The sequence below is a fragment of the Rissa tridactyla genome, chromosome 9 (genome assembly GCF_028500815.1).
Source record: "Rissa tridactyla isolate bRisTri1 chromosome 9, bRisTri1.patW.cur.20221130, whole genome shotgun sequence".
NCBI lineage: Eukaryota > Metazoa > Chordata > Aves > Charadriiformes > Laridae > Rissa > Rissa tridactyla.
Window position 1 is genome coordinate 27,019,092 of NC_071474.1, and position 22,455 is coordinate 27,041,546.

General features: G+C 49.3%; 2 protein-coding genes across 8 annotated transcripts in view; one reads left to right on the forward strand and one right to left on the reverse strand.

Annotated features, from left to right (window-relative positions):
- The window catches only part of ZMYM3 (zinc finger MYM-type containing 3), a 35,174-nt gene extending 29,809 nt beyond the window's left edge, over positions 1 to 5,365 (reverse strand). Inside the window, exon 1 of one of the 3 annotated variants that reach the window (XM_054215225.1) lies at positions 5,268 to 5,365. The gene's annotated coding sequence lies outside the window, so the exon portion shown is untranslated. The other 2 variants (XM_054215224.1, XM_054215227.1) reach the window with 2 other exon arrangements.
- Positions 5,366 to 6,238: 873 nt separating this feature from the next.
- NONO (non-POU domain containing octamer binding) lies at positions 6,239 to 21,240 on the forward strand. 5 transcript variants are annotated; one of them, XM_054215233.1, is made up of 11 exons: positions 6,239 to 6,379; positions 6,640 to 6,814; positions 9,094 to 9,314; positions 10,351 to 10,652; positions 12,772 to 12,867; positions 13,922 to 14,118; positions 14,398 to 14,482; positions 15,652 to 15,754; positions 17,096 to 17,138; positions 17,781 to 17,890; positions 20,191 to 21,240. In XM_054215233.1, exons 2-11 carry the CDS (start codon positions 6,649 to 6,651, stop codon positions 20,326 to 20,328), a joined length of 1,461 nt encoding a protein of 486 aa, XP_054071208.1. In that variant the 5' UTR covers positions 6,239 to 6,379; positions 6,640 to 6,648; the 3' UTR covers positions 20,329 to 21,240. The 5 variants fall into 5 exon arrangements, with proteins under 5 accessions (XP_054071208.1, XP_054071209.1, XP_054071210.1 ...); XM_054215234.1 differs by having other exon boundaries at positions 9,121 to 9,314; XM_054215235.1 differs by having other exon boundaries at positions 6,640 to 6,769.
- The last annotated feature ends 1,215 nt before the right edge of the window (positions 21,241 to 22,455 follow it).

Consider the following 22,455-nt stretch of genomic DNA (forward strand, 5'->3'; position numbering starts at 1 on the left):
GGGGAGACATGACCCATCTCCAAAAAACCCCGCAAGGTAAGAAGGTCTACAGCAGACGACTCTTCAGAGATACGGACAAATGCACATGAGGACTTGAAAAGCTGGAAGTAATAGTTAGACAAACTCAGAAACTGTGATTTCCAGATTAACACACTAGAGATGATTACTGATACAACTGACCCAGGGGTACGTAAACCCTCTGTGACTTGAAAATTTTACAACAGCATTCAGTGACTCTATCCAAAACAGCTACAGCTACTGCAGATGTCACTGGTCACGTTATTCAGCTTGTGCTGTGCCGGCAGGACTCGGTGAACTATCGTCTCTTCTCATCTCCAAACGCATTATTGGTTCTCTCAGTTGGAGTGCAAACAGCAGTAGCGTGTCACCATGTCCCCTTCAGGTCAGTCTTCACATGTGACTGGTAGTTCAACAGGAACTGGTAGATGGGGAAAAGAAGGTCCTTCCCAGACCACCAGCAGCAGCCTCAAGACTCCAGCAATGGTTTTCTAATGGTCCCAAAGCCAGGAGGTACCAAGACCACCGCTAGCTTTTTCTACAGCAGGAGCACCAGCTCAGGGGGCAAACCTCAAACTTAGTATAGCAGTCACAGAGAATCAAGAAAGCCTGAACCCTCTAACACAGAGCAGGTGGTGCTGCGGAAGAGCACCACGAGTTCCCTGCTAATTCCTTGTCCTGGTTTGAGGTAAAACAGAACCGAGTTTCTGTTCAGTAACTATACTTTTCAGTTAAGCCTGTTCTAACTGAACTCTCTGAAATTAATGGCATATTTTTCAGACACCGTGCACTTCCAGAGACTGATAAAACCTCATGTTTATAGTTAATGCCAAGGAATGGTGTGCGGAAAGGCTCTTGCTTATCCTTATTCCCGTAACAACCAAGGTCAGCCCAATTTATGTGCCCTGTTGGAGGGTGGGAAGAAGAGAAACATGAAGGGGTCGCACCTGCGGGGAGGAGGGGACAGGACAGGGGACCCAAGACGGGCCAACGAGGTAGTCCATCCCGTCAGCATCGTGCTCAGCATAAAAGCTGAGGGATCAAAGGGTCAGCCTCTTCTTTGAATGGCCAGTTTCTGCGGAGGACTCTGTCTGTTTGTCTGCCTTCGATCCCGATCCGTGCGTTCCTGAATCCAGATACAGAATCCAGCTCCTGTCCATCACTGAGTCCAGTCTGGGACTTCCCCAGTGCCTACCAGTGATGTCATCACCCCCCTGGGAGCTTGATACGGTCTTGTATATATTTCAATTTTTTCTTTTTTGATGTTATTATCTTTTCTTTTTATTATTTTATTATTAATATTTCATTAAAGTAGTTTAGTTTCTTTTAAACTCGTAAGTCTCTCTCTCTCTCTCTCACCCTTCTCCCCCTGGGGGAAGGAAAGGTCGGAGAGCATCTGTGGTTCATTTTGGTGGCCAGTCCAGCCGAGTCCCCTCAAAGGTGGGAAAAAACAAACTAGATTTTGAGCTTGCCTTCCAGCAACTTCATCTCCGCTTCACGAAAGTGCAAAAGGAAGGACAAATCTCAGAAATCTTGCAGAATTGTCTGGAATTAGGTTTACCAGGAGAACCCCCGCAACACTTCAAAGGTACTTTGACAACATTCCTCAGCATTATTTGCTGCTAATTCAACACCTCTGCACCAGTAGTAAACTCTTAAGACAACCAACAGGAGCATGCTTATCCATCTGCAACGCCATCCTGGCAGCAGTTTGAAACTGCTTGGATACTCTCACGTCTTTTCATAAGACCAGGATCCCTCCAACCACTAAGCGTCAAGGCTTTTGCAACAGAGAAAGGAGCAACAAGTCTAGGTGCACTTTAACAGAACTTGCTTTGTTTGCACATGTTAAGACAGAGGTCTTCACAGCAATGCCTGGCGTCTAGAGGGCAATTCAGCTTCAAGAACTCCACTCAGAGACCAAGTCAGAGAGAAAACTCTCCTGCCGCTTGTACAGCTTTGGGTCTATAGCATGAATAAGCAACATTTCTTCCAAGGCTCACCACCTGCCACATGACAACATCTGCCAAAACAGCGTTATACACAGGGGAGGGGGGCAGTAGTACTATCCGAAGCACCGCAAAAAAGCATGGAGGCGCACAGGATGCTTGAGCAGCGTCTGTTGAAATTGCCCTAACGATATTAAAATGCTGATTAAAAGACAGACATACACAGTAGACCTGGAAGCAGTCAAAAAAAAGATGCCCCTCCCCCCGCCCCGGCCTCTACCTGTTGCCCAAATGCTGCAGGAGGGTGTTGGACCACCTAAGGCAAAGTCCTGGACACTTCCCACAAGTAGCCACACCCCACTGGGGAGGGAAGCTGCAGGCACAGCAGGTGACTCTCCAAAGGAGAGTGCCACAACCTGGGAACAGGCCACGTAGGTCCTGAAGAGTCAACTGGATAAGGCCCTGAACAACGCAGTTTCAAGTCAGCTCTGCTGTGAGCAGGAGGTCAGTTGGACGAGAGACCTCCAGAGGACCCTTCCGACCTAAACCTGTCTGTGGTTCTCTGAATAAACTTTACTACACAGGGAAAAGAGAGAAGACAAGAGGGCAGAGCCTCAGGGAGGATGTGTCTTTGGGGGCAAAACATCTGATTTTCCTTAAGTGGCCTTACAGAGGCCACTGTAAAATACTAGAAAACACAGTAAAATATTGGAAGCACAAGGTGAGCCGTCTCCTCAGCCTCACTGATGGTCCCAGATCCCTCTGCAAAGTGCCTGCCACGAGGTCCCTGAAAAGGCATCAGATGCTTCACCTCAGGTGCAGCTGTACCAGCTGGCCCTGGGTAATGACGTGTTGGACAGACCAATGTCTCACCAGACATTGGTGACCAACTCCTTTCTCTTTACACTGCCGAGGGCTGAACCAGCAGAGCAGCCTTATGGGAAGCGGCCAAAAGACACCACTGGAGCCCATGGCGAGCAGGACTGGTGAAGATGGTCTCAAGCACTGCCCTTTCCCGACCTGGTCTGCCAGCAGAGGAAGAAGTTAACGGTTAAAACACTCTACCAAGATTAAAACTCAATTCCAGTGAAATGCTGCTAGCACGGCCTTCACTCGGCTAACAAATACATTATCACAGCTGCAGCCGTTCTTCCCTTGGATTGCTTTCACCATAACCCCTCTGCACTAGAGGCTTCTGCCAGCACACCTGCATCCATCAGAGCCACACATCCCAACACCACTGACCATAAAACATCTGTAAAAGAAGTAACATGAGGGGCTTTGTTCCCCAAGTAAGGCCGTGGGCTCTGGCTGTCAGAGCTGCGGAGCAATCTGGAGTGACTTACTGTCACCCTCCCAAGCAAGGGCACTGGCGGTGAGAGAGATGGAGGGAGAGAGGCGGAGGTTGTGCAAATTGGGCTGTAAGCTGCAGGTTGGTCATCACAGGCAGCAGCTCTGTAGGCTGTGGCTGTTCCTTTAGCAAAGCTGGGCTGGCACTAACAACAGAGCCACGCTCTTATCGCCAGCTTTGATCCCGGGACTGGCAGCGTTGGGCAAGAAAATGCAGATTAAAAGTTTTCTTGGGGAACGCAGCAGCAGCGAGATAGAGAAGTTACAGCCTAGAAGAGGACCCATCGCTGGAGCACAGCAGGGGGATGAGGGAAGAGCACAAACGAAGCAGCTCTCCTCCTCATGGCAAAGAGACTCTGGGAACCATTCCCCAGCATCCAGCTGAGCATCCTCTCCTCCACCCGTCGCCTGGCACCAGCCCCGCTCTCCTCTGCCTCTGCCCACACCAGCACGCCCCACTGACAGGGCCTTTCCCTGTGCCCGGCGCAGGCCTCGCCGCTGCACACCCTCCGGTCGGGCCCATCCTGCCGGCACCGCTGCGGGCGACGCGGGAGGCACCTCGCTGGCCACCAGGGCACCTCGCTGGCCACCACCACGCTGCTCACACGCAGCCCGGCCTGGTGAGGCTTCAGCAGCCTGGGGCTCGCTCCCTCCAGCCCCGGGGGGTGCACCTTCCTCTCGCTGGGCCCGATCCTCGGGAGCCTCAGGGTGTCCAGGAATCCACCCACCCACCCCGGGCCTCAGGGACTCACACACACCTATAAGGCAGGGACCAGAACCAGCCCCGCTGAGGGGGGGAGTCTCATACACCACGACTCCCTGGGCCCGGCCTGAGCCCCGGCACCGAGATGGTGTGGGACACAGCCGCTCCCCGCTCCCCCGCCAGCCCCGCCAACCTGTCCCGGGGCTGCGCAGGGAGGGGAGCCAAGCTGGGGCCTCCTCCGCCACACCGGAGGGCGCCCAAGACCCGCTCCCCCGAGCTGGGGTGGGGATCGCAGCGGGGTCCGTCCCCGTGGGTGACACAGGGCCGGTGCCGCATCGGGGCGGGGTCCTCGGGACCCGCCCCCCGCCGCAGGGCGCCCCCAAGCGGTGACCACGGGAGGGGGGGTGGGGGGGGTGAGCGGCGCCGGCCCCGCCCCCGCGCGGAGCGGCAGGCCCCGCCCCCTCCCGCCAGGCGCGCGCCCCGCCCCCCCATCCCGAGGGGGGCCCCCGCCCCCCGGGACCCGCGCTGCACGCGCCTGCCCCGCCCCCCCCCCCCCCGCCCCAAGGTAGGGCCCAAGAACCGGCGCCCCACGGGCGGGCGCACCGAGGCCGCCCCACCCGCGCCGCCGCGGGAAGGCGCCCAGAACCGGCGCCGCTCCTACCTGGCTCCCCAACGCTACGCCGCCCGCTCTACCTAGAGCCCGGATTCAGGTCGCGGCCCCTTTAAATGGAGGCGCCGCTCGGAGCCCTCAGCGCGCCGCAGCCCAAGGGGGGGCGGGGGCAGCGCCCCATTGGCTATGCAGAGCGAGGGACGCTTCCCCATTGGCCGCGGCGGGGCCTGGGCTCGCGAGACTCGCTTGCAGGCGGCGGCCTGGGAAACGCGGAGCGGAGCCGCCAGCCCAGGATCGGCGCAACAGCCCGGACTCTGCCGGGAAGCCGGAAAACCAGGAACGGATCTCCGTGGCGGAGCGGGGCGGCGCGAACAGACAGCGCGGAGCCGAGCGCGGGGAGCGACCGCGCCCCGGCAGGGCACGGCGCGGTGCGCGGGGTGGGGGAGGCGGGCCGGAACGGGGCTCCCCAGTCCCCGCCGGTGCCCGCGCGGCCACCCGCAAAGTGCGGAGCGGATCGCGCGGAGCGGGCTCGCCACCCCACTCCCCCCTCCTTAACCCTCTCGCTGCCGCCTCCCGCGGCCCAGGACCCGCCACCGCCTCAGGGGGGCCGGCCCGGCCGCGCCGCCACCGCCTATACCTGCGCGCGGGGGGAGCCGCCCGGCCGGGTCCCGGCGCCGCCGCCGCCGCCCCGGAGCTGGAGCGTCTCCCCGGGGCGGTGAGTGACAGCGCGGCCGGGCGGGGCTTCCGCAGGGGCACCGCCCCCGGGAGGGGATGCCCCGCCCACCCGCCGCGCCCCGCCCCGTCTCCCCTCCCCCACCCAGCCCCCTCCCCCACCCACGACAGCTCCCACCCGGGCTCCCCTCCCCCACCCGCGGCACCCCCTCCCACCGGCACCCCGCCCCCCTCCCACCCGCTGGCACGGCCGTACGCCCCCCGCGCGGCCCCCCTCCATCCCCGAGGGGCACCATCCCCCCGGCCTCCCTCCCTTGGGGGGGGCTCCTCCACCATCTCCCCCCCACCCTCGAACAGACCCCCTTCCCCGCCTGCTTTTGTGCCGCCCGGCGGGGCGGGAGGGGAGCGCAGCGGGGCCGGGCGGAGATGCCGGGCAGCGGGGAGGGAAAGGCGGGTTGACGGCCGCCGGGAGGGGTCGGTGGAACTGCGGGGACCCGGCCGCACCCCGCTACGGCAGGGCCCGTCTCCCGGTTACGTGCGAGGGGAGAGAGCGGGAAGCGGGAAGGTTTACTGAACGGCGGCTGAACGCAGCCCGCCAGCAGCCGGTGACAGCCCGGCTCCCACCGCGGCCGGGCACGCGCTCGGCCCCACCGCGGTCCCTTTAAAGCCCGTGGCCCCCGCCGCGCCTGCGCGCGCCCCCCCTTTCACTGCGCCTGCGCGGCGCGCGCCGGCGGCTCGCTGGGGTCCCTTTGTCCCTCGCTCGCCTCTCACCCAAGCATGATGCCCGCGGGAATGATTGGCAGCGCGCGCGGCCGGCGGCCGCCACCGCGCAGCCAATCGCCTCCGCGCTGGAGGGCAGCGGGGGCGGATGGTCCCGCCCCGCCGCGGCTGGGGGCTGTGAGTGGCGGCCAACGTGGCCAGTAGCGGCGCGGCGCAGGAAGCCGGGGGGGCCAATGGGAGCGTGGGTGGCGGATACCTGGTTAGGTTGCGCGAGTTCCGACCGCGCGCGCGCTCTCCTCCGGGCTGCTGCGGGACGAGGAGGCCGCGATCCGCCTTGGCGCCGGTGTCCGCCGCCAGGTGAGGCCGCGGCGGTGGTGGGGCTGCGGCTCGGCCCGGCTCCGCTCCGCCCTGCTGCCAGACGGGCGCTCCAGGGCGGCCGCCGCCGCTTGGGCCCTGTAGGGGCCCGCCGCGGCCTGCGCGGCCCGCCCCGGCGCTGCACGCGGCCGTTTCGGGGGCTGGGCGGGCGGGGCCGCGGACGGTGGGAGCCCCCCGGGGTCCGCGGGCGGGAGCCGGAGTCGAGTTCCGGGCCGCGGCCGACCGTTGGTGTCTGCCTGCAGGTGGGGAAGATGCAGGGCAACAAGGGCTTCAACATGGAGAAGCAGAACCACGCTCCGCGGAAGCAGCACCAACACCAGCAGCACCCGCCGCCCTCCGTTCCCGCCAACGGGCAGCAGGCTAACAGCCAGAGTGAGTCCCGGGCCCGCCGCGGGGCCCCGCCCGGTCCCGCTCCGGGTAGGCGCTGAGCGACCAGCCTCGCTGCTGGGCGTGGGGGGGGACGTGGGGTCCTCGGTGGTTGCCGGTCGGAACCAGCCGACCTCCTCTTTCGGTTTAAAACAATAAAAACCCAAGTCCTTCGCTGTTCGCCTGCAAGTGTCAGGTTTTCCCGATGTTGGAGACAGCGGTTTGAATCGCAGAAGGGTTTTTTGGGGTTGTTTTGTTGTGGTTTTTCTTTGTGCAGTCTCCTCGACGATGCGTGCAGCTCCCGTAGGTTTGACTGGGATTTGTTTCTAAGTTTATCGTATTTCTAAAACTGGGCAGTGATGCAGAGATTTCTTCTTTGTCTCAAATTCTCAATAAAAGCTCACTTCAAGAGTTTAGAGCCTTTAATAGTGTTTCTGTAAATCTCGCGAATACGAGACGGCCTGTTTTCTGTTGGCTCTCTTTCCCTTTTTTCCCAACCGTAACAGATGGTCTCTCAATACAGGTTTACTTAAGTACTAGCAAAATAAATTTGCTGTCTGTAAAGATTCGCTTGTAGTAAGAATGCTGTTACAGCAATCTGTAGTCACCTGTTGAGGCTAAATTTTTACATGGGAGGGACCAGGAGAATACGCAGCTTTGCTTAATAATATTTCAGCATTCAAGTACCCGCTGACATTAATGGTGGCTGGTACTCTAATCTGGCATGTTTCCGGATTTCTTCGTAATCAGACTGTAGCTCTGTTACTTGGGATACAGAGGGCTGCTTGTGAGCCAAGACAATATGCATCGAGGGCTTCCGAGGCCTTAACTGATCTAACTTGATAGTTTAGAAGTGTGGTGGCAAGGCTTTGCCCTTAGCGTTTTCTGGGGAAGAAGTGCTTTTGTTATATTAGAAGAATTTTTAAAATTTTATTTTTTTTTAAGTTTGGCCACTTTGGCTGTTAAAACCAAAAGCATCTAGAAGTCATGTGCACTTTGCGTGATTCCTCCATGTGTTTTTTTCTGTCAAAGTTGCGGGTTTAACTGTATACACGCGCATGCAGAGATACTGTGCTAGTAAAAACAAATCCTGCATATTTTTATTAGGTGGCCCTGTTAAACAGGCTCCTTATCAGTTCATAGAAGAGAATAGACAAGGGTGGCAGACCAGGCCATTTCCAGTCAGGTTGGAAACAATACAACACAAACTGCGTTGTGGGTATTCTCACTACTCTTCTATAGACACACCGTCAGTCTTACTTTATTATTTTTTTTTTTTAGCGTTAGCCATGGAGGTGTGCTTATTCCTATAAAAGAGTTGTCCTTGCATGTTTTGCATGCGTTGTCTTTGCATGAATAGCTTTTCCTGGTTAGTGTGTTGCTTTGTAGCCTGAATCAAGCCACTCACGTTCCTAGGTTATTTAGTACATATGGCCATGGAGTGTGTGCCCTGTAAAAGCAAAGGAATCGCTCTCAATGGCTTGCTGTCCCATGTTTGGGAAGTTCCATATACATTTAAGAAAACAGGACACGGGAAGGTATAAGTGATGATAAAGCCACCCCTGTGTCTGGTGTACGGCAGAGTTTCCAGGATCGTGCTGGACTCTTGCTGAATTAAGTGTTAAAGACTGTATATACATGGGGGGATTTGAGAATGTTCCTACAGTCTGTCCTGTTTGTTAGTGTGAGGTATAGCATCACTTGCTGAATATAAACTTTTGTAATGAAATTTGTAATTTTTCTGGGGTCTCACCTATATGGTTGGGTTTGGGGGTGTTTTTTCACTATTTTCACCATTCCAGCCTTCTCTTCAGCTTGGAACTCAAGACTCTAGAACCCAAATCATGGAATGACAGCTGTCTCAAATGTTGCCTGTCTGGGAAAAATTTCCACTTGTTTCCATATTTTTCTAAACACCTGGGGCTGTTTTTGTTTTGTTTTGAGTAAAAGATCTGGTTGCTGGCCAGACTGTGGCTTTTCTATAACTATTCAGGTAGTAATAGCAAAATCCTGTATTATGACTGCAGGTGATTTTGTTGTAGGCCAGTCATCTTGACCAGATCTCCAAAAGTTGAGTGAAATTTCTCACTTTATTTCAAGCTGCAGTGTTCTTTTTTTTTCTTCAATTCACTGGTGTTAATGAGCACTGTGTCCAAGCACATGTTTTCTTTAAAAAGAATAGGGGCCCATTCTGAATAAAATCCCGTTGTTGCTGTAGAGATGGCTGGAGAGGTCTGAGACCAAAGTGAATGGGTGGTGTTACCTATGTTGTCCTATGTCTCTGTGTTCACTGTGATGAAACCTAATAGAATTTATCCCCCCAACTGTAGAGCAGCTGTGTACCTTATTCCCCTCAGATGAAGGCCTGACTATTGACCTGAAGAATTTCCGGAAACCCGGTGAAAAGACCTTCACTCAAAGAAGCCGCCTGTTTGTGGGGAATCTGCCCCCAGATATTACAGAGGAAGAGATGAGAAAGTTATTTGAGAAGTATGGCAAGGCAGGTGAAGTCTTCATACACAAGGACAAAGGCTTCGGCTTTATCAGGCTGGTGAGTTGACTTGCTACCTTTGGGGTGTTTTTGAGGCAGTGATGCACCCTGGAGGAGTATTGTTAATTGGAAGTAGTAGTTGTTCAGATATCTTGCTAATTAAGCCTGCTGTTGATTTTAGTAGCCTGGAATACGGGGTCAGCTTCTACAAGTGGTTTGTCTGGAGCTTGTTATGAGAAGGAATCTGAGTTCAGGCAGGATTTATGAGATACCTGATAAAGTTATTCTGAAGTCAGTTGGTAGAAAACAGAAAGAAAAGATGAACGTGATGCTATTATAGACAAAGTGGAAAGGGCATGAGCGTGGAATTTGTGTGAACATACGTTGTCACACAGTGTTACTGGAGTGATGAATGCTCTCGAGGTACGGTATCTCTAGATGATCACTTTGAAGCGTGGCTAGGAGGGAGGTAGCTACCAACATAGAGTAATGATTCTCATACTTTATTGAATCATGTACTACCTTTCTGAAAGCCCCAAGGTGAGTGGATGGAGCATGAGGTTCCCACACCAAAGTCTGGCATGCTTTGCTGTGGTGTAGCTGCTTGGTAGTGACTTAAATGAGTGGAAAGGTGTGAAACTGGCATAGGGTGTCTTTCATGGACTGTCATACAATCAGCATTTCCTTTCACAGTTATCAGACTTAGCTAATAGTTGAATCTTGATTTATTTTTTTAAATCTTTTTATGTACTTTTTTTTAAAGGCATGCTTTGTAGCGTTGGTATAATTATCTCTGATAGATAATGATCATTTAGTTTGTACTGGCTGTTGGATTAAGCTTAGGTCTGATACTTTTTTTTTTTGTTACACACACACACCCCCCAAACTCTGTATATGTGTATTCAGCAAGAGTCATTGATAATAGAGAATAGCTGTGGTTTGTTAGGACACTTCTTGCCATGCTGTGGGAAGATTAGTCCTTTCATCTCTGTGAAGTACTTGGTCAGGGGAAGTAGGCTTGTGATTCTGTTACGACTGTGACTGGCTGATTCTGTACTGCATTGAGAGTTTTAATGATAACTTTTTTTATCTTCAGGAAACTCGCACTCTGGCAGAGATTGCAAAAGTGGAACTAGACAACATGCCTCTACGTGGGAAGCAGCTAAGAGTGCGTTTTGCATGCCACAGCGCATCGCTGACAGTCAGGAACCTGCCTCAGTTTGTGTCCAATGAGCTCCTGGAGGAAGCCTTCTCGGTGTTTGGCCAGGTGGAAAGGGCTGTGGTTATTGTGGATGACAGAGGCCGATCCTCTGGGAAAGGCATTGTGGAGTTCTCAGGGAAGCCTGCTGCTAGGAAAGCCCTGGATAGATGTAGTGATGGGTCTTTCCTGCTAACTACGTAAGTGCGGAGGGTGAGAAGTGCTATACTGGCGTGTGTGCAGGTTGATGGGTGGCATTGGCTTGTGAGTGATGTTTCTTAACACCAGAGTGGGATAGATGAGAAGTGGGGTAGGTGATTTGCCTGGGGAGAACTTAGCTTTGTTCCACAAGAGTGAGTCTGTGCTGAAACTCAGGTCTGAAAACTTTCTTCTGGGAAGCTGCTAGTGGGGTAAGTGCATAAAACTTTCTGAGAAGCTCTTTCTCGATCCAGCCTTCTTAGGGCAATTAAAGCAGCCTTTAAGAAGCAGGAGCTATTACAGAGACTGTCCTTATCATTTGTTGGAAACAAAGCTCAAGTGTGTTAATTGTGCACTCTGGGTTGCTTCAGAGGCAAGTCTTGGGTTGGGACTCCACTCGGCAGCATGCGCTGCTGGGGTGGAATGCTGATCCACCACTGTGGGCATCGCATCTGGCGGAGGAGCTGGCCAGATAGATTGGATTGTTTGGAGTTTTCACCATAATGAACTGCTTTCCTTGTGCTTGAATATCATAAGGCAACAAAGCATGTTCTTGCATAATTATGTGAACTTGCTCGAGTCCGGACCACAGCTTGTTGCTCTAGCTATTAAGAGGAAGCCGGTTTTGATCTCTTGGAAATAAAGATCACTGTATATTTTGTATGTATGCACCTAGAACTTGTGAATAGAATACTGCCTGAAATTGGGGCTATATTGCTAATTTCTAAAGTAATTTTATAAGGTTTGTGCTTTTCACTTCTCTCTTTTTTTTTTCTTGGAGGCCTGCGTATGGCACAGCTGTACACAGGCACATTCCGTTTCAAAAAGCAGGTGTTCTGGGTTTGGTTTTAATAGCTGTTTTTCTACCTGAGACTCGTTTGGGATAACCAGCACAGTCTGTAGTGCTCTGCAGGAGAATTGCTGTTAGGGAGCTTTTGCTGATTCAGAAGTCTATGTCCATGAAAACAAATTTTTTTTAAAGTGATCATGCAAAACTAATCACTTCCTGAGGGTAACATTCAATCTTTTTGTAGCTGTCAGTGTATTAGATTCTGATATCTAGGACAGCAAAACAGTATGTTGCTTATTTCTAGTTATGGTTTGGTTTTGATTAAATTTGTTCTGGTTTGTCCTAGCTCTTGACAGTAACGGGTAGATAAACTGGTTGGAATTGGTTCACATTGGAAAATAAGACTAGTAATAATGCAATATGTCACATTGAAGTGAAAAGCTACTTTGTGGGTCTTAAGATGAGGAGTGAGATTTTAGCCTCATATCCTGCCTTCCTGCTGGAGTCTGGGCACCACTTAGGATCATTTCCCTTCCATTTCCCCAGCTCTGGCAAATGGGGTTCAGGAGCTAATGAGAAGCTGTGGTGCTGCTTTGCGCTGAGAGTGAGCGGTGTCAGTACTGTGGTAGGGAGCTAATTCAGAGATGGGCATGTTTCTGTTAAATACCTTCTGCACACAGCAACTGGGAGGACAGCAGCACACGTTTGCAGTGTCTGTGTTGTGAAGTGCACCGGTGGGTTTCTTGGGGGAGTACATTCAGACAGGGCCCAACAGACGCTTACCAGAGCACTGCTGCTGGGCTATAATGGCAAGTGGTGCTCTCACCAGGAGAGTATGACTGAACGGCACAGCCAGCAAACTCCAGTGAGGACCAGCGTAGTTACTCCTCACCTTAGGCAGCTATAAAAAGGCACACAGGGACTTGTGCAGCCCATGAGTGGCCATGTAGCAAGGGAGGAAAAAGGGAGAGCAAAAACAGACTCCAGGGATTACAAGACTTCATGCTGAGTAGATCCTACTGGAGGATACCAGGTTCTAGTTAAAGCTGCTAGTTTGAACCAGTAACTGCAAGTAGTATTCTTTCAGTACAGTTTTGGTTTGGACTCAATAAGGATTTTGATCAACAGTTCAGCTCCTGTTCTAGAAAGAAAGAATTGTTTCTGGGTTCTGGATTTCTGGGTTCACACTGCTTGAGATCCCCAGCTGCTCTGAATTTCTTTGAGCAGCGCTAAAAGCGATATTTTTTAGGTTCAGACACAGTACACATGCTTTCCTACACTGCAAGCTCATTCTTGAATTTTCTTGAAAGCACCTCATTTTTTCTTTGCAGATTCCCTCGGCCTGTCACTGTGGAGCCCATGGATCAGTATGATGATGAAGAGGGACTACCAGAGAAACTAGTCATCAAAAACCAGCAATATCACAAGTATGTGCCTGCCATGTGACAGGAGATGAGACTGCCTGTGGACTAGGACATTGACTAGTGCCTCAGTGTTAGGAGGGTGGCTCATCAGTGCTACTAAAATTCCGCTTTTTTTCCTGGAAACGTGACCTGACCCTGCAAAGAGAATTGCATGTACTGTTCTCTTGCCATGGTTAGCTGAAAGCAAGCAGTGGTTTTGGATCCACACTACTAGATGAGACCGGCAGCCTCCACGTATTTTTCATGTCTGTTTCAGTTGTTGGAATAAAACATTATGTCGGTTTGAGATAATAGGAGGTCTCCTTGGTCAGATGAGAAGCTGAAGCAAAGACTTAAGTTACTTGCTGTGAGTATTCCAGGAATTCTGTAGAGGAAGCAGATTTGAATCCACAGTGAAAATTTAAGGAACGATGGGAATAGCATTAGGAGATTGTAGAGCTATCCAGGTATAAGGCTGTGGTTTTTGAAGGCTTCCCAGTGCAAGTGTGTATCGTGATCTGGGCAGTGGGAGTTAGTAAACCCTGTGAGCCCATGAATTTTTCAAGTAAGGAAGGTGAGAGCTGGGAGACTGCATTAGGAATAGTCACGTGCTCCACGTGCAGGGGCTGCAGAGATTAGTGAAATAAACACGCATTTGGGCAGTGTTTGTTTCTGGAGTGGATCTGTCAATAAGATGTGCAGCAGGAGCAAAGGCTGTTTCTTTCGAGAGTGTGTCTAAATGTCTTCACCCAGAATCTTTTGGTGTCTTAGGAAAGCAGTGTCATTGCTTGTTATGGAGCAGGGTGGGACATGGTTTCCATGTAGAATTAATCCAGCAGAAGGATTCTGCCTAAGTTTCTCCTTTCAATAAGATGATTCCTGAGGAGCAGACAAACTGGTATCTCGGGCATAGCTATTTTTGAGAAAGTAGAAGACAAACTGGTTCCCTATTTGTTGCACTAAGAAGTGCATTTCTAACTGTTAAAAGGATCTGCCATTGCATTTAACACACAAATGTATTTTTCTTGGTTCCTCCTTGCCCTGTTGAGGCATTCACTAGCTTTTCCTTGTTTGACAGGGAGCGTGAGCAGCCTCCTCGATTTGCACAGCCTGGCAGCTTTGAGTACGAATATGCCATGCGTTGGAAGGCTCTAATAGAAATGGAAAAGCAGCAGCAAGAACAAGTAGACCGCAACATCAAGGAAGCTCGAGAGAAGCTGGAAATGGAAATGGAAGCAGCTCGCCATGAGCACCAAGTTATGCTCATGCGGCAAGGTACCAATCAAAGACAAATACAGTATCAGAAAATCCTGATGCAGCATCCAGGGGTGGGTAGCTCAGTAGACTGGATAGAGTCCGCTGAGGGTGAGCCGTGGTGTAGCTGCTTGACTTGTAACCAAGCATGGTGGCAGCAAATGAATGGAGAGAGATGTAACTGTGTTGCCGGGGGCTGTGTTTACCTTATTCTCATGCGTGTTAAGGTTCTAGTTGAGGAACTGATAAGAGGTAGCATGGGAGATAAGTTTGATTGGGCTTTTTTACTGTTTTTTACAGATCTAATGAGACGCCAGGAAGAGCTGAGGAGAATGGAGGAATTGCATAACCAGGAAGTACAAAAACGTAAACAGTTGGAACTCAGGTAAGGGGGCAGGTTATGAAATGCTGGGAATCCATAATATTGTGGAATGAAACGCTTCTTCAGTGCACTTAATTGTTCAGTGTGACAATTTAATTACTACGTAAAGCGTGGCTGTTATTTTGGGCCTTTTTGTTTATAGGGAGAGTGTACAGTTGGTATAAGATGGAAGAGTTAAGAGTTTCTTCCACTCATCAGTCTGTGAGTTTTTACAGTTCTGTGTCTCAGTTTAGCTCCTTGACCGAGGCAGGTGGAAAAATCACAATCTGTGCAGTGATTTGGTGGCTTCAGTGCTGCAGGTTGGGAGACACCCTTCTGGCATCTTATCTTCTCATTTAAGGCTTAACTTAGTCTCGGATTTCTCTCACCATTCCAGCTCTTCCTTGTCTCAGGGTCATTTTGAGAAGCTCCAGGATGATCTCCAGAGCATTTTTGTAATAGAAGAGGCTTGAGAACTGTCTGGCTTGTATGCGTTATATTGTGTGTAGTCAGCATGTATTTGGGAGTTGCTGTGTAGATAAATCATTTTGGTTGGAAAAGACCTTTAAGATCATCAAGTCTAACCATTAACCCAGCACTGCCAAGTGCACCACTAACCCATGTCCCTCAGCACCACATCTGCCCGGCTTTTAACCAGGGATGATGACTGCAGCACTTCCCTGGGCAGCCTGTTCCAATGCTTGACAACCCTTTCAGTGAATAAATTTTTCCAAATATCCATCTTAAACCTCCGTTGGCCCAACTCGAGGCCATTTCCTCTTGTCCTATGGCCTGTTTCTTGGGAGAAGAGATCAACTTCCCCTTGCTCCAGACTCCCTTCAGGCAGTTGTAGAGAGCAGTAAGTTCTGCCCTCGGCCTCCTTTTCTCCAGGCTGAACTCAGCCACTCCTCATGAGACATACACATGGGTTTGCTTGTGTTGGATTTTATAGTGAACTCCTTAAAATTGAAAGTGTTGGAAATATCTTGGTGCACATACATGTTTCTGTTTTCATCATGAGGTACCTAATATTTAGTACCTAATATTAGGTACCTAATATTACCTAATACCTCAGCAAAATAATGTTCTTGAAGCTGTAGGTTTCCAAACAAGACCCGTTAGGCAGCACTGCGATGTTGTGATGCACATGGTTGGTGTATGTTGTGCTGAGCATCCTTGGACCTTCTTTGCAGGCAAGAGGAAGAGCGCAGGCGCCGTGAAGAGGAAATGAGAAGGCAGCAAGAAGAGATGATGAGACGCCAGCAGGAAGGCTTCAAAGGGAATTTTGCTGATGCGGTATGAGTGCCTCTACCTTCCCATTACATCTGGACACTGATGTTAGGTTTTTGCCCTTCCACAGCTCAGGGCTTTCTGTGAATGCTTAACTTGTTGGTTGAGGGACTCTACGTCTTTAGTGCATTCTGCCCTAAGTTATTGATTCCCTCCAGTCTTGATACAGTTTAGTCTGGAAGATATAAATATCCCAGTTACTGTCCCACTGCTATTCATGTAGGACCCTCGCTATCAGTCTTGCTGTTCAGAAGAATATACACTGATTTTATTCTAACAGTAACAAAGACATACTGTCCTGAATTACAGCTGCAGAAGCCAGTTATGGTCATATGCTGGCGATATCCCTGTCTTGCAGCCTGTCATAGTCATGCTTAGATGAAATGATCCCACCTGGAGGCACTGCTGCAGGCATGATAATTGCTTGTACTTAAAAGTCAGTTGGTCAAGTATTTTCTTGTCATGTTAAATGTGTGGTAACCTGCCTTCTAATAGCAGTATCTCTAGTTCAGTAAAGAATGTCTTACAATTCATTTCCCGTCCCATCAGCTTTCTATTGTGGAGGCAGCTGTAGTGCTCGTGAGGTGGTATAATGGCATTGATGCATCTGCGTGGCAAGCGTTTATCTATCCTAGCGAAAAAAATGGCCCCTAAGCAAAATAGCTAAATATATGTCAAACCAAAAGGGGCAAAACCACGCAACTGACCTAAATGTGTGAATAATTACCCTGTGTAGCAGAGCTCCTGATTTCTCTTAACAATAGTGCCTTCGTATGATAAATAATGGCGCTGAGACCACAGGTGAAGTTCCCACTGTGGAAAAAGTAGTACCCTCACTAAAGTGGGGAGGTGCTCCTAGCTTTGCAGCGTGGGAGGTCTGTGGTGTGTCCCCTATGCTTAAGGAGAAATTGAAGTCACTAACTGGTATTTTAATGCAAGTGACCCGGTGCTGCGTCTTTATGTAAGCTTGCAATTCATTTCAACAGGAAAAGCTTCTTAGCTCTGCTGAGGAAGTAGCAAAACTAATTCAATCTAATGTGTTACTGCTGCTCAGCAGACTTTCCATCCAGATATCGGATATCTCTCTTTGCTGCTTGTTTGGTAAAGTTTGCACATGTAGCTTTGCTGCTGGATGTTTTACCATGATTGTGAAAAACAGTCTTTCAGAATGTTTGTTCAGCAGTTAATCCTGTGAAGGTTGCTCAGATCTTCTTTTGAAATTTACCCTGGGAATGACGTTTCTACACAGTTCTGAGTAGTTAAACCCCAGAACTCACTGAATTTGTATAACTACATTTTTAAAAAGCCTGAATTTTTATTGTTTGAAATGAGTGTCTCTTCTTCCAGAGGGAGCCACCAGACATGCGAATGGGACAGATGGGTATGGGAGGTAAGAGGTGGCGGCCATCTTTGTTCCTATGCACATTCCTTTCCTCCTTTACAAAATCTGTATGTTTTTTGAGGAGTCTTATTTTATTGGCTTCTTATTTAGGAATTCAGTCATAGCAGTCTTATCCTAGTTCAGTGACAGGAAGTGTACATGTGACAGGAAGCCGAACGCAACTTTGGTACGAGGCAGTACTGTACATTTGTGGAAGACTCAGTTCATAAGCAAAAGACTTGGCTGAAGCTGCTGTCTGAGCTATAGGTGCTTCAGAAATTTGTACGGCTACAGAAGCTGGTGTGTCATGTGGAGCTAGACCTTGAGCCCGGAAAATAATCTTGGTTACTGTGTTTCTCTATTTTGACTACATCATTTAGAGTTTCACGCCACATGTACAAGGGCACATGAAAAGGCAGTGGGGACTTAGCGGTTAATTAAAGTGGTGTTAGAGCCTGCTGTAGTTTCGGATAATCCTGGAATGCGAGATCAGTTTGTTTTGACCTAGCAGCGCAACATTAGTTAATAGGCTAGGACTCTGGCGCTGAACATAACGCTGTGGGGAGTTTAGCAGTGTTCTGCGGCTCTGGAGTGTTGAGTAGACCCCAGGCACTGTGTCTGCCAGGACTAGTCTTCAGTTTTCTTTTCCAGGTACCATTGGCATGAACAATAGAGGAGCTATGGGTGGTACCAACGTCCCAGCTGCTGCACCTCCTGCAACTGGTCCTGGAGCTATGATACCTGACGGAGCCATGGGAATGGTAACGTATCTCCATCTGCTTTTTGTGCACACCTTTGAAATGCAGCTTATGGGTTTTTTTCCATTGTTAAGCACTATGCTGCTAAAGTTTAAGCTTGTTTGTCTACCTAGACCTGTTGCTTAACTCCTGCTGAAATCTTTAGAAGTTAATCTTGCCTTGAGACTAGTTGGTAATTTTCAGGAGAGAGAACCAAATCTACTAACTACTTTCGAGGTAGCTAGTGCTAAAACATTTGTTAAAAAAATCTTAGCAATAATATATGGTTATTTTTTAAATGGCATAATGGGAAGCACTTTGTTGAATGAGAGTGTTTTGAGAGTAGATTCTTGCTGTCATAAAGCCAAGCTTTCAGGAATTTTCCATCCATCACCAGTTTTAAAAACCATTATCTCCTATGTTAATAGGCTAAAATGAGTATGGTAACAGTGAATATGCTAAAATGAGTTCAGCTAATTTGCTTAAGAGGTAAAGAGCAAAGAATCAGTGAAGGTTATGCTTATTTATTTGCTTTTTTAATTTTTTTTATATTTAATTTAGTTTTAAACTTTACTTCCAAGCTTTACAATAGACCATGGTTTCTGTGGCATCTGTCATTCCTTTCTGTCACGCAGAGGATCGATCCTCTCGCAGTGTCAACCCTTGCAATCAGCAGCAGAAATGGCAGCAGTCATAATCAAGTTTGTCCTAAAAGTTCATCTTCCTTTAGGCAGTTTTTTATATCAATTGGTCTAATAAACAATTTTCCTGCAAACCTTCCTATGTAGACTTCGTCATCTATTGTGACTGGTACATCATGGAATTTTTTTTTTGTCATAAAGAACAGATTTATTTGGCTATAAGCTTTTGTACCGAAGTGGTAGGGCCAGTGGAGCAGCTGAGGTTAAGGGAATGTATGCTACAGAAGGAAATTAAGGGGGAAGATGAAGAGGGGAATGGAAAGGGGACGTGAGTTCAGATCAATATGATGAAATAGTATCATTTAACTGAAGAGCAATAAGCTGTTTCTCTAACGGCCAGAAATATGTATAGTCTTTTTGGATACTATTTATCCTGGCCATGTGCTTGGTTTTAGGAGTTGCGTGGCCCATGTATTCCAGCTTTTTATTCATGTAGGGAGCAGTTGCTTTGCATGTTTGCTCCAGCTGCTTGGAGTGATTGCAGTGCCCTTCCCTGTGACATGTCCTGCAGGAAAAGTTCATGATTAGTCAGAATTTTTCATCTGTAGGGAAGGGAAAAGAATGCTGTGTTATTGCTAGTGCCTCCCCTGCGCTGCCACCAAAGTGAGCACCGGGAGTTGCTGGGACCTCCCTGTTGAGAATTTACTGAAGTTCAGGCCTGTGTTCTTTAGAACCAGGCAGTACCACGGGGTCATCTACAATACTGATGGGACTGCAGCCCAATTATGATGTGCATGTCTGTATCACATCACGTTATGTACATATCACTGCTGTCAACCTGTGGACAAAGAATAAATGGAACCCAGGAGCCTGTTGTAAAGCAACTCTGCTCTATGTAGTCACTTTAGCCCCAGTCCAGGGGGAAGGACGGGGCAGTGGTTGCCTCCTCCAGTACCTTCCCCAGGGGAGGTACCATGTCCACCATGAGGTCACTGAAGCAGTGGAACAGGTTGCCCAGAGAAGTTGTGCAGTTTTCAGCCTTGGACATTTACAAGACCCCACTGGATAAAGCTGTGACTGGTCTAGTCTGACCTCGTAGCCGACCACTTTGAGCATCGGGTTGGACTAGAGACCTCCTGAGCTACCTTCCAACCCGAATTGTCCTTTGATCATCTTCTTCCTGCAGGAAGGAAGAGGCCAAATCTGGGAGGGGGGGGGAGGCAAAGGAATGGAAATAACAGGATACGATCAGGGCACGAGAATAGTCCTGCAGACGTATTTTGGAATTGGAGTATTGTGTGCATGTGGGTTGTGATAGGCTGTAGTGTCAGTATGCCGCTCCTCGTTTGCGTTCAGTCTGGGTGAAGGAATATGGTGGAAATGTGAAGTTCTTTCCCAGACTGCATTACTCACATGCTCCACAGCAGGGCACTGGTCTGCGAGATGGTGCAAACCGTGTTCCAGTATGCTTGACTACATGTTACGCGGCGAGAGAGACTTGATCCTGCAATGGTCCTGTCAGTCCAGCTTCGGGGATGTTTTTGGTGGGGTGAAGGTTTGTAGCAAGGTCACGTGGAATTGTGGATTCCTGGTAGAATTTGAATCGACTCAAATGGCTTTTAACTGCCCTTTGTTGTTCCTTGTTTTTCTTCCTGCCTCTTCTGCGTTTGTCCTCATTGCAAGACTCCACCACCACCTGCAGATCGCTTTGGCCAAGGCGGTGCAATGGAAGGCCTCGGAGCGATGGGAGGGAACCCACCGGCCTTCAACAGAGGAAATCCAGGGGGTGACTTTGGCCCTAACAAGCGTCGCAGATACTAATGGCATTAAGCTACCCCCTGCACACGCCTCAAAGAGGAAAGGAATCTTGGCAGGCCATACAGGGTTCAACTCGGGGGTGGGGGTGGGATATTAAAAATAGTTCATTAGGGCCTGTTTTGGTAAAGCCACTCTGGGACAAGGGGAGTGCAGTCTGACTGGGAAAGGTTGTAGAAAATTTCATGTGGTGCATTCCTATAATTTCAATGTGAAAAATGGATTTTGGGAGGCTGCCGTGGTTGTTCAGTAACGGTAAAATCTAGCAAGGACCACAATGCCTTGACCATTCCAGGTTTCCTATTTGCAGACGGAGTCCTGAGACTAAACTAGGTAAGATTGCGGTATGTCTTGGCATTTTTTTTTAGTGTACTGTACCTTGCTTAAGAGCACAGGGAATTCTCTGGAGAACTAGGGCAGCATCTGGGTACTTTGCAGCTCCCATGATTCTGTAAATTTATATAGCTCCAAATGATCCATCATGTAGTGAATTGGGGGAGATTTTTATGTTCATTTCTTTTTCTTTTTTATTTTTTTTTCCCTCCTAACTTGTAGTTATTCTTTTTATCTGGACCATCTGTTTCTTTTTAAGTAGTTGACTGTCATGTGCAGCCTGAGCGGCTGGGAGGCTCTTGTTCGGATGGATTTTTTTGATAATGTGTTGTATCGCTGTTTTATTTTTACTGGTAGTAAAGTACAATCTATTGGACAAAGATACTGTATCTCATGCTGAAGATCTAACCGAAACAAACGTTTGTATAATCTTAACCTTGCCTGTCTTTTGTGTAGAAGTACTACAAGATTTTTCATTTAGTGTAAACTGTTTGAACACAAGCTGTAATTGTCCCACTAACAAGTTTGAGTTTGTCTGAGGAATGTTACAGGAATGCATTATTAAAGTGGATTTTAAGCCTTTTTTATCTGTTGTCTTTTCTCTTCTGCTTTTTGAATGAAAATGTGTACATGTGGATTGAAGTAAATCAAGCTTCAGATTATGGTGCAAAAGTTGTTCTTGCATAGCTTCACAGCTTGTTCAACCCCGGGGAATTTCTTAACAACTTTCAGAAAGAGTTTTGTTAGATGCTGGAATGAGACCTTCAGCATTTCAGAATACAGTAAGGGAGCTCCTGATGCACTGAGGGTGCGTCTGCGTTGTGGCTGCAAAGGAGTGGGACACGAGACACGTTCATCTGTCACCAGGAGCACGGAGTCCAATTCGTGTCTCGTTTGCACGGTACAGAATTGTCTGTCTGTCTCTGCCCGGGGCTGCAGTTACCTCTGGGCAGGCTGTGGAGCTTCCTGCAGAGCTCTGAACTCCTATGCTGGGGCAGGAGGCGGGAGACTCCAGACTCTCGGTGGCAACGGGAACGCTTTACCTTGTGTAATACACAGGGGAATCTGTAGGGACAGGAGCCTTCTGCAAGTTGTGTGCTGGCACTGAAGCTCTTGAGGCTGGGGAGGGGGGAAGCTTAGGAAGAAATTTAGGTGGGAAGGGGAGGGAGAATGAGTTAACAGCCGAAGAGCGGAAGGAGCTGTCTTACAGACTTGTGACATAACGGGGAAGATGAAAACGTTTTCAGATGCCTAATGTTACCAAGGAAATAATCTTAAAAAATTAGGGTTTGGTCCTGTAGGTACTCTTAAGCAGGCAAAGATGAAATAATCACTGGAGGCTTTATTGGTTTACCCCTGTCACTTGATGGCTTATAATTAGCCTGGAATGGGATGATTGAGAAGCTGTATTGAAGAGAGACTGCAGCTGATGCTCTTTTCTCTTTTACTTGTTTTGTTTTTCGCATTTGAAAGCATCAGCACTAGTAGCTGGCTTGCTGCGGTGATACGGTATTTAATGGTGATTATCAGGGGGATTGCGACTTACCCGTTAGGTACAGTATGAAGAGTCTGGTGATGTTTTTCACCTGGCACTTTTGCAAAGATGGCTAAATATTGCAAAATCTCAAATAAGTCTGTGAGAATGATGATTGGCTTTTCTGTTGTCGTGCAGAGAGGATGCCTCTGTTCTTGTGGCTGGTGTCTGGAACGTGGCTGGCAGACATTCGCTAATGCCCTGAGCGTTTGGGAACTACATCGTTTAAGTGTGAAACATCAGAGGAAACTGAAGTTGCATCCAGG

What these genes read in the sequence shown, in the direction of transcription:
- NONO (XM_054215233.1), top strand. Translation starts at nt 6,649, where the DNA reads ATGCAGGGCAACAAGGGCTTCAACATGGAGAAGCAGAACCACGCTCCG. An exon ending in CCCGCCCGGTCCCGCTCCGG is followed by an intron (nt 6,815 to 9,093) that starts GTAGGCGCTGAG and finishes CCCCAACTGTAG; the next exon opens with AGCAGCTGTGTACCTTATTC. An exon ending in AAAAACCAGCAATATCACAA is followed by an intron (nt 12,868 to 13,921) that starts GTATGTGCCTGC and finishes CTTGTTTGACAG; the next exon opens with GGAGCGTGAGCAGCCTCCTC.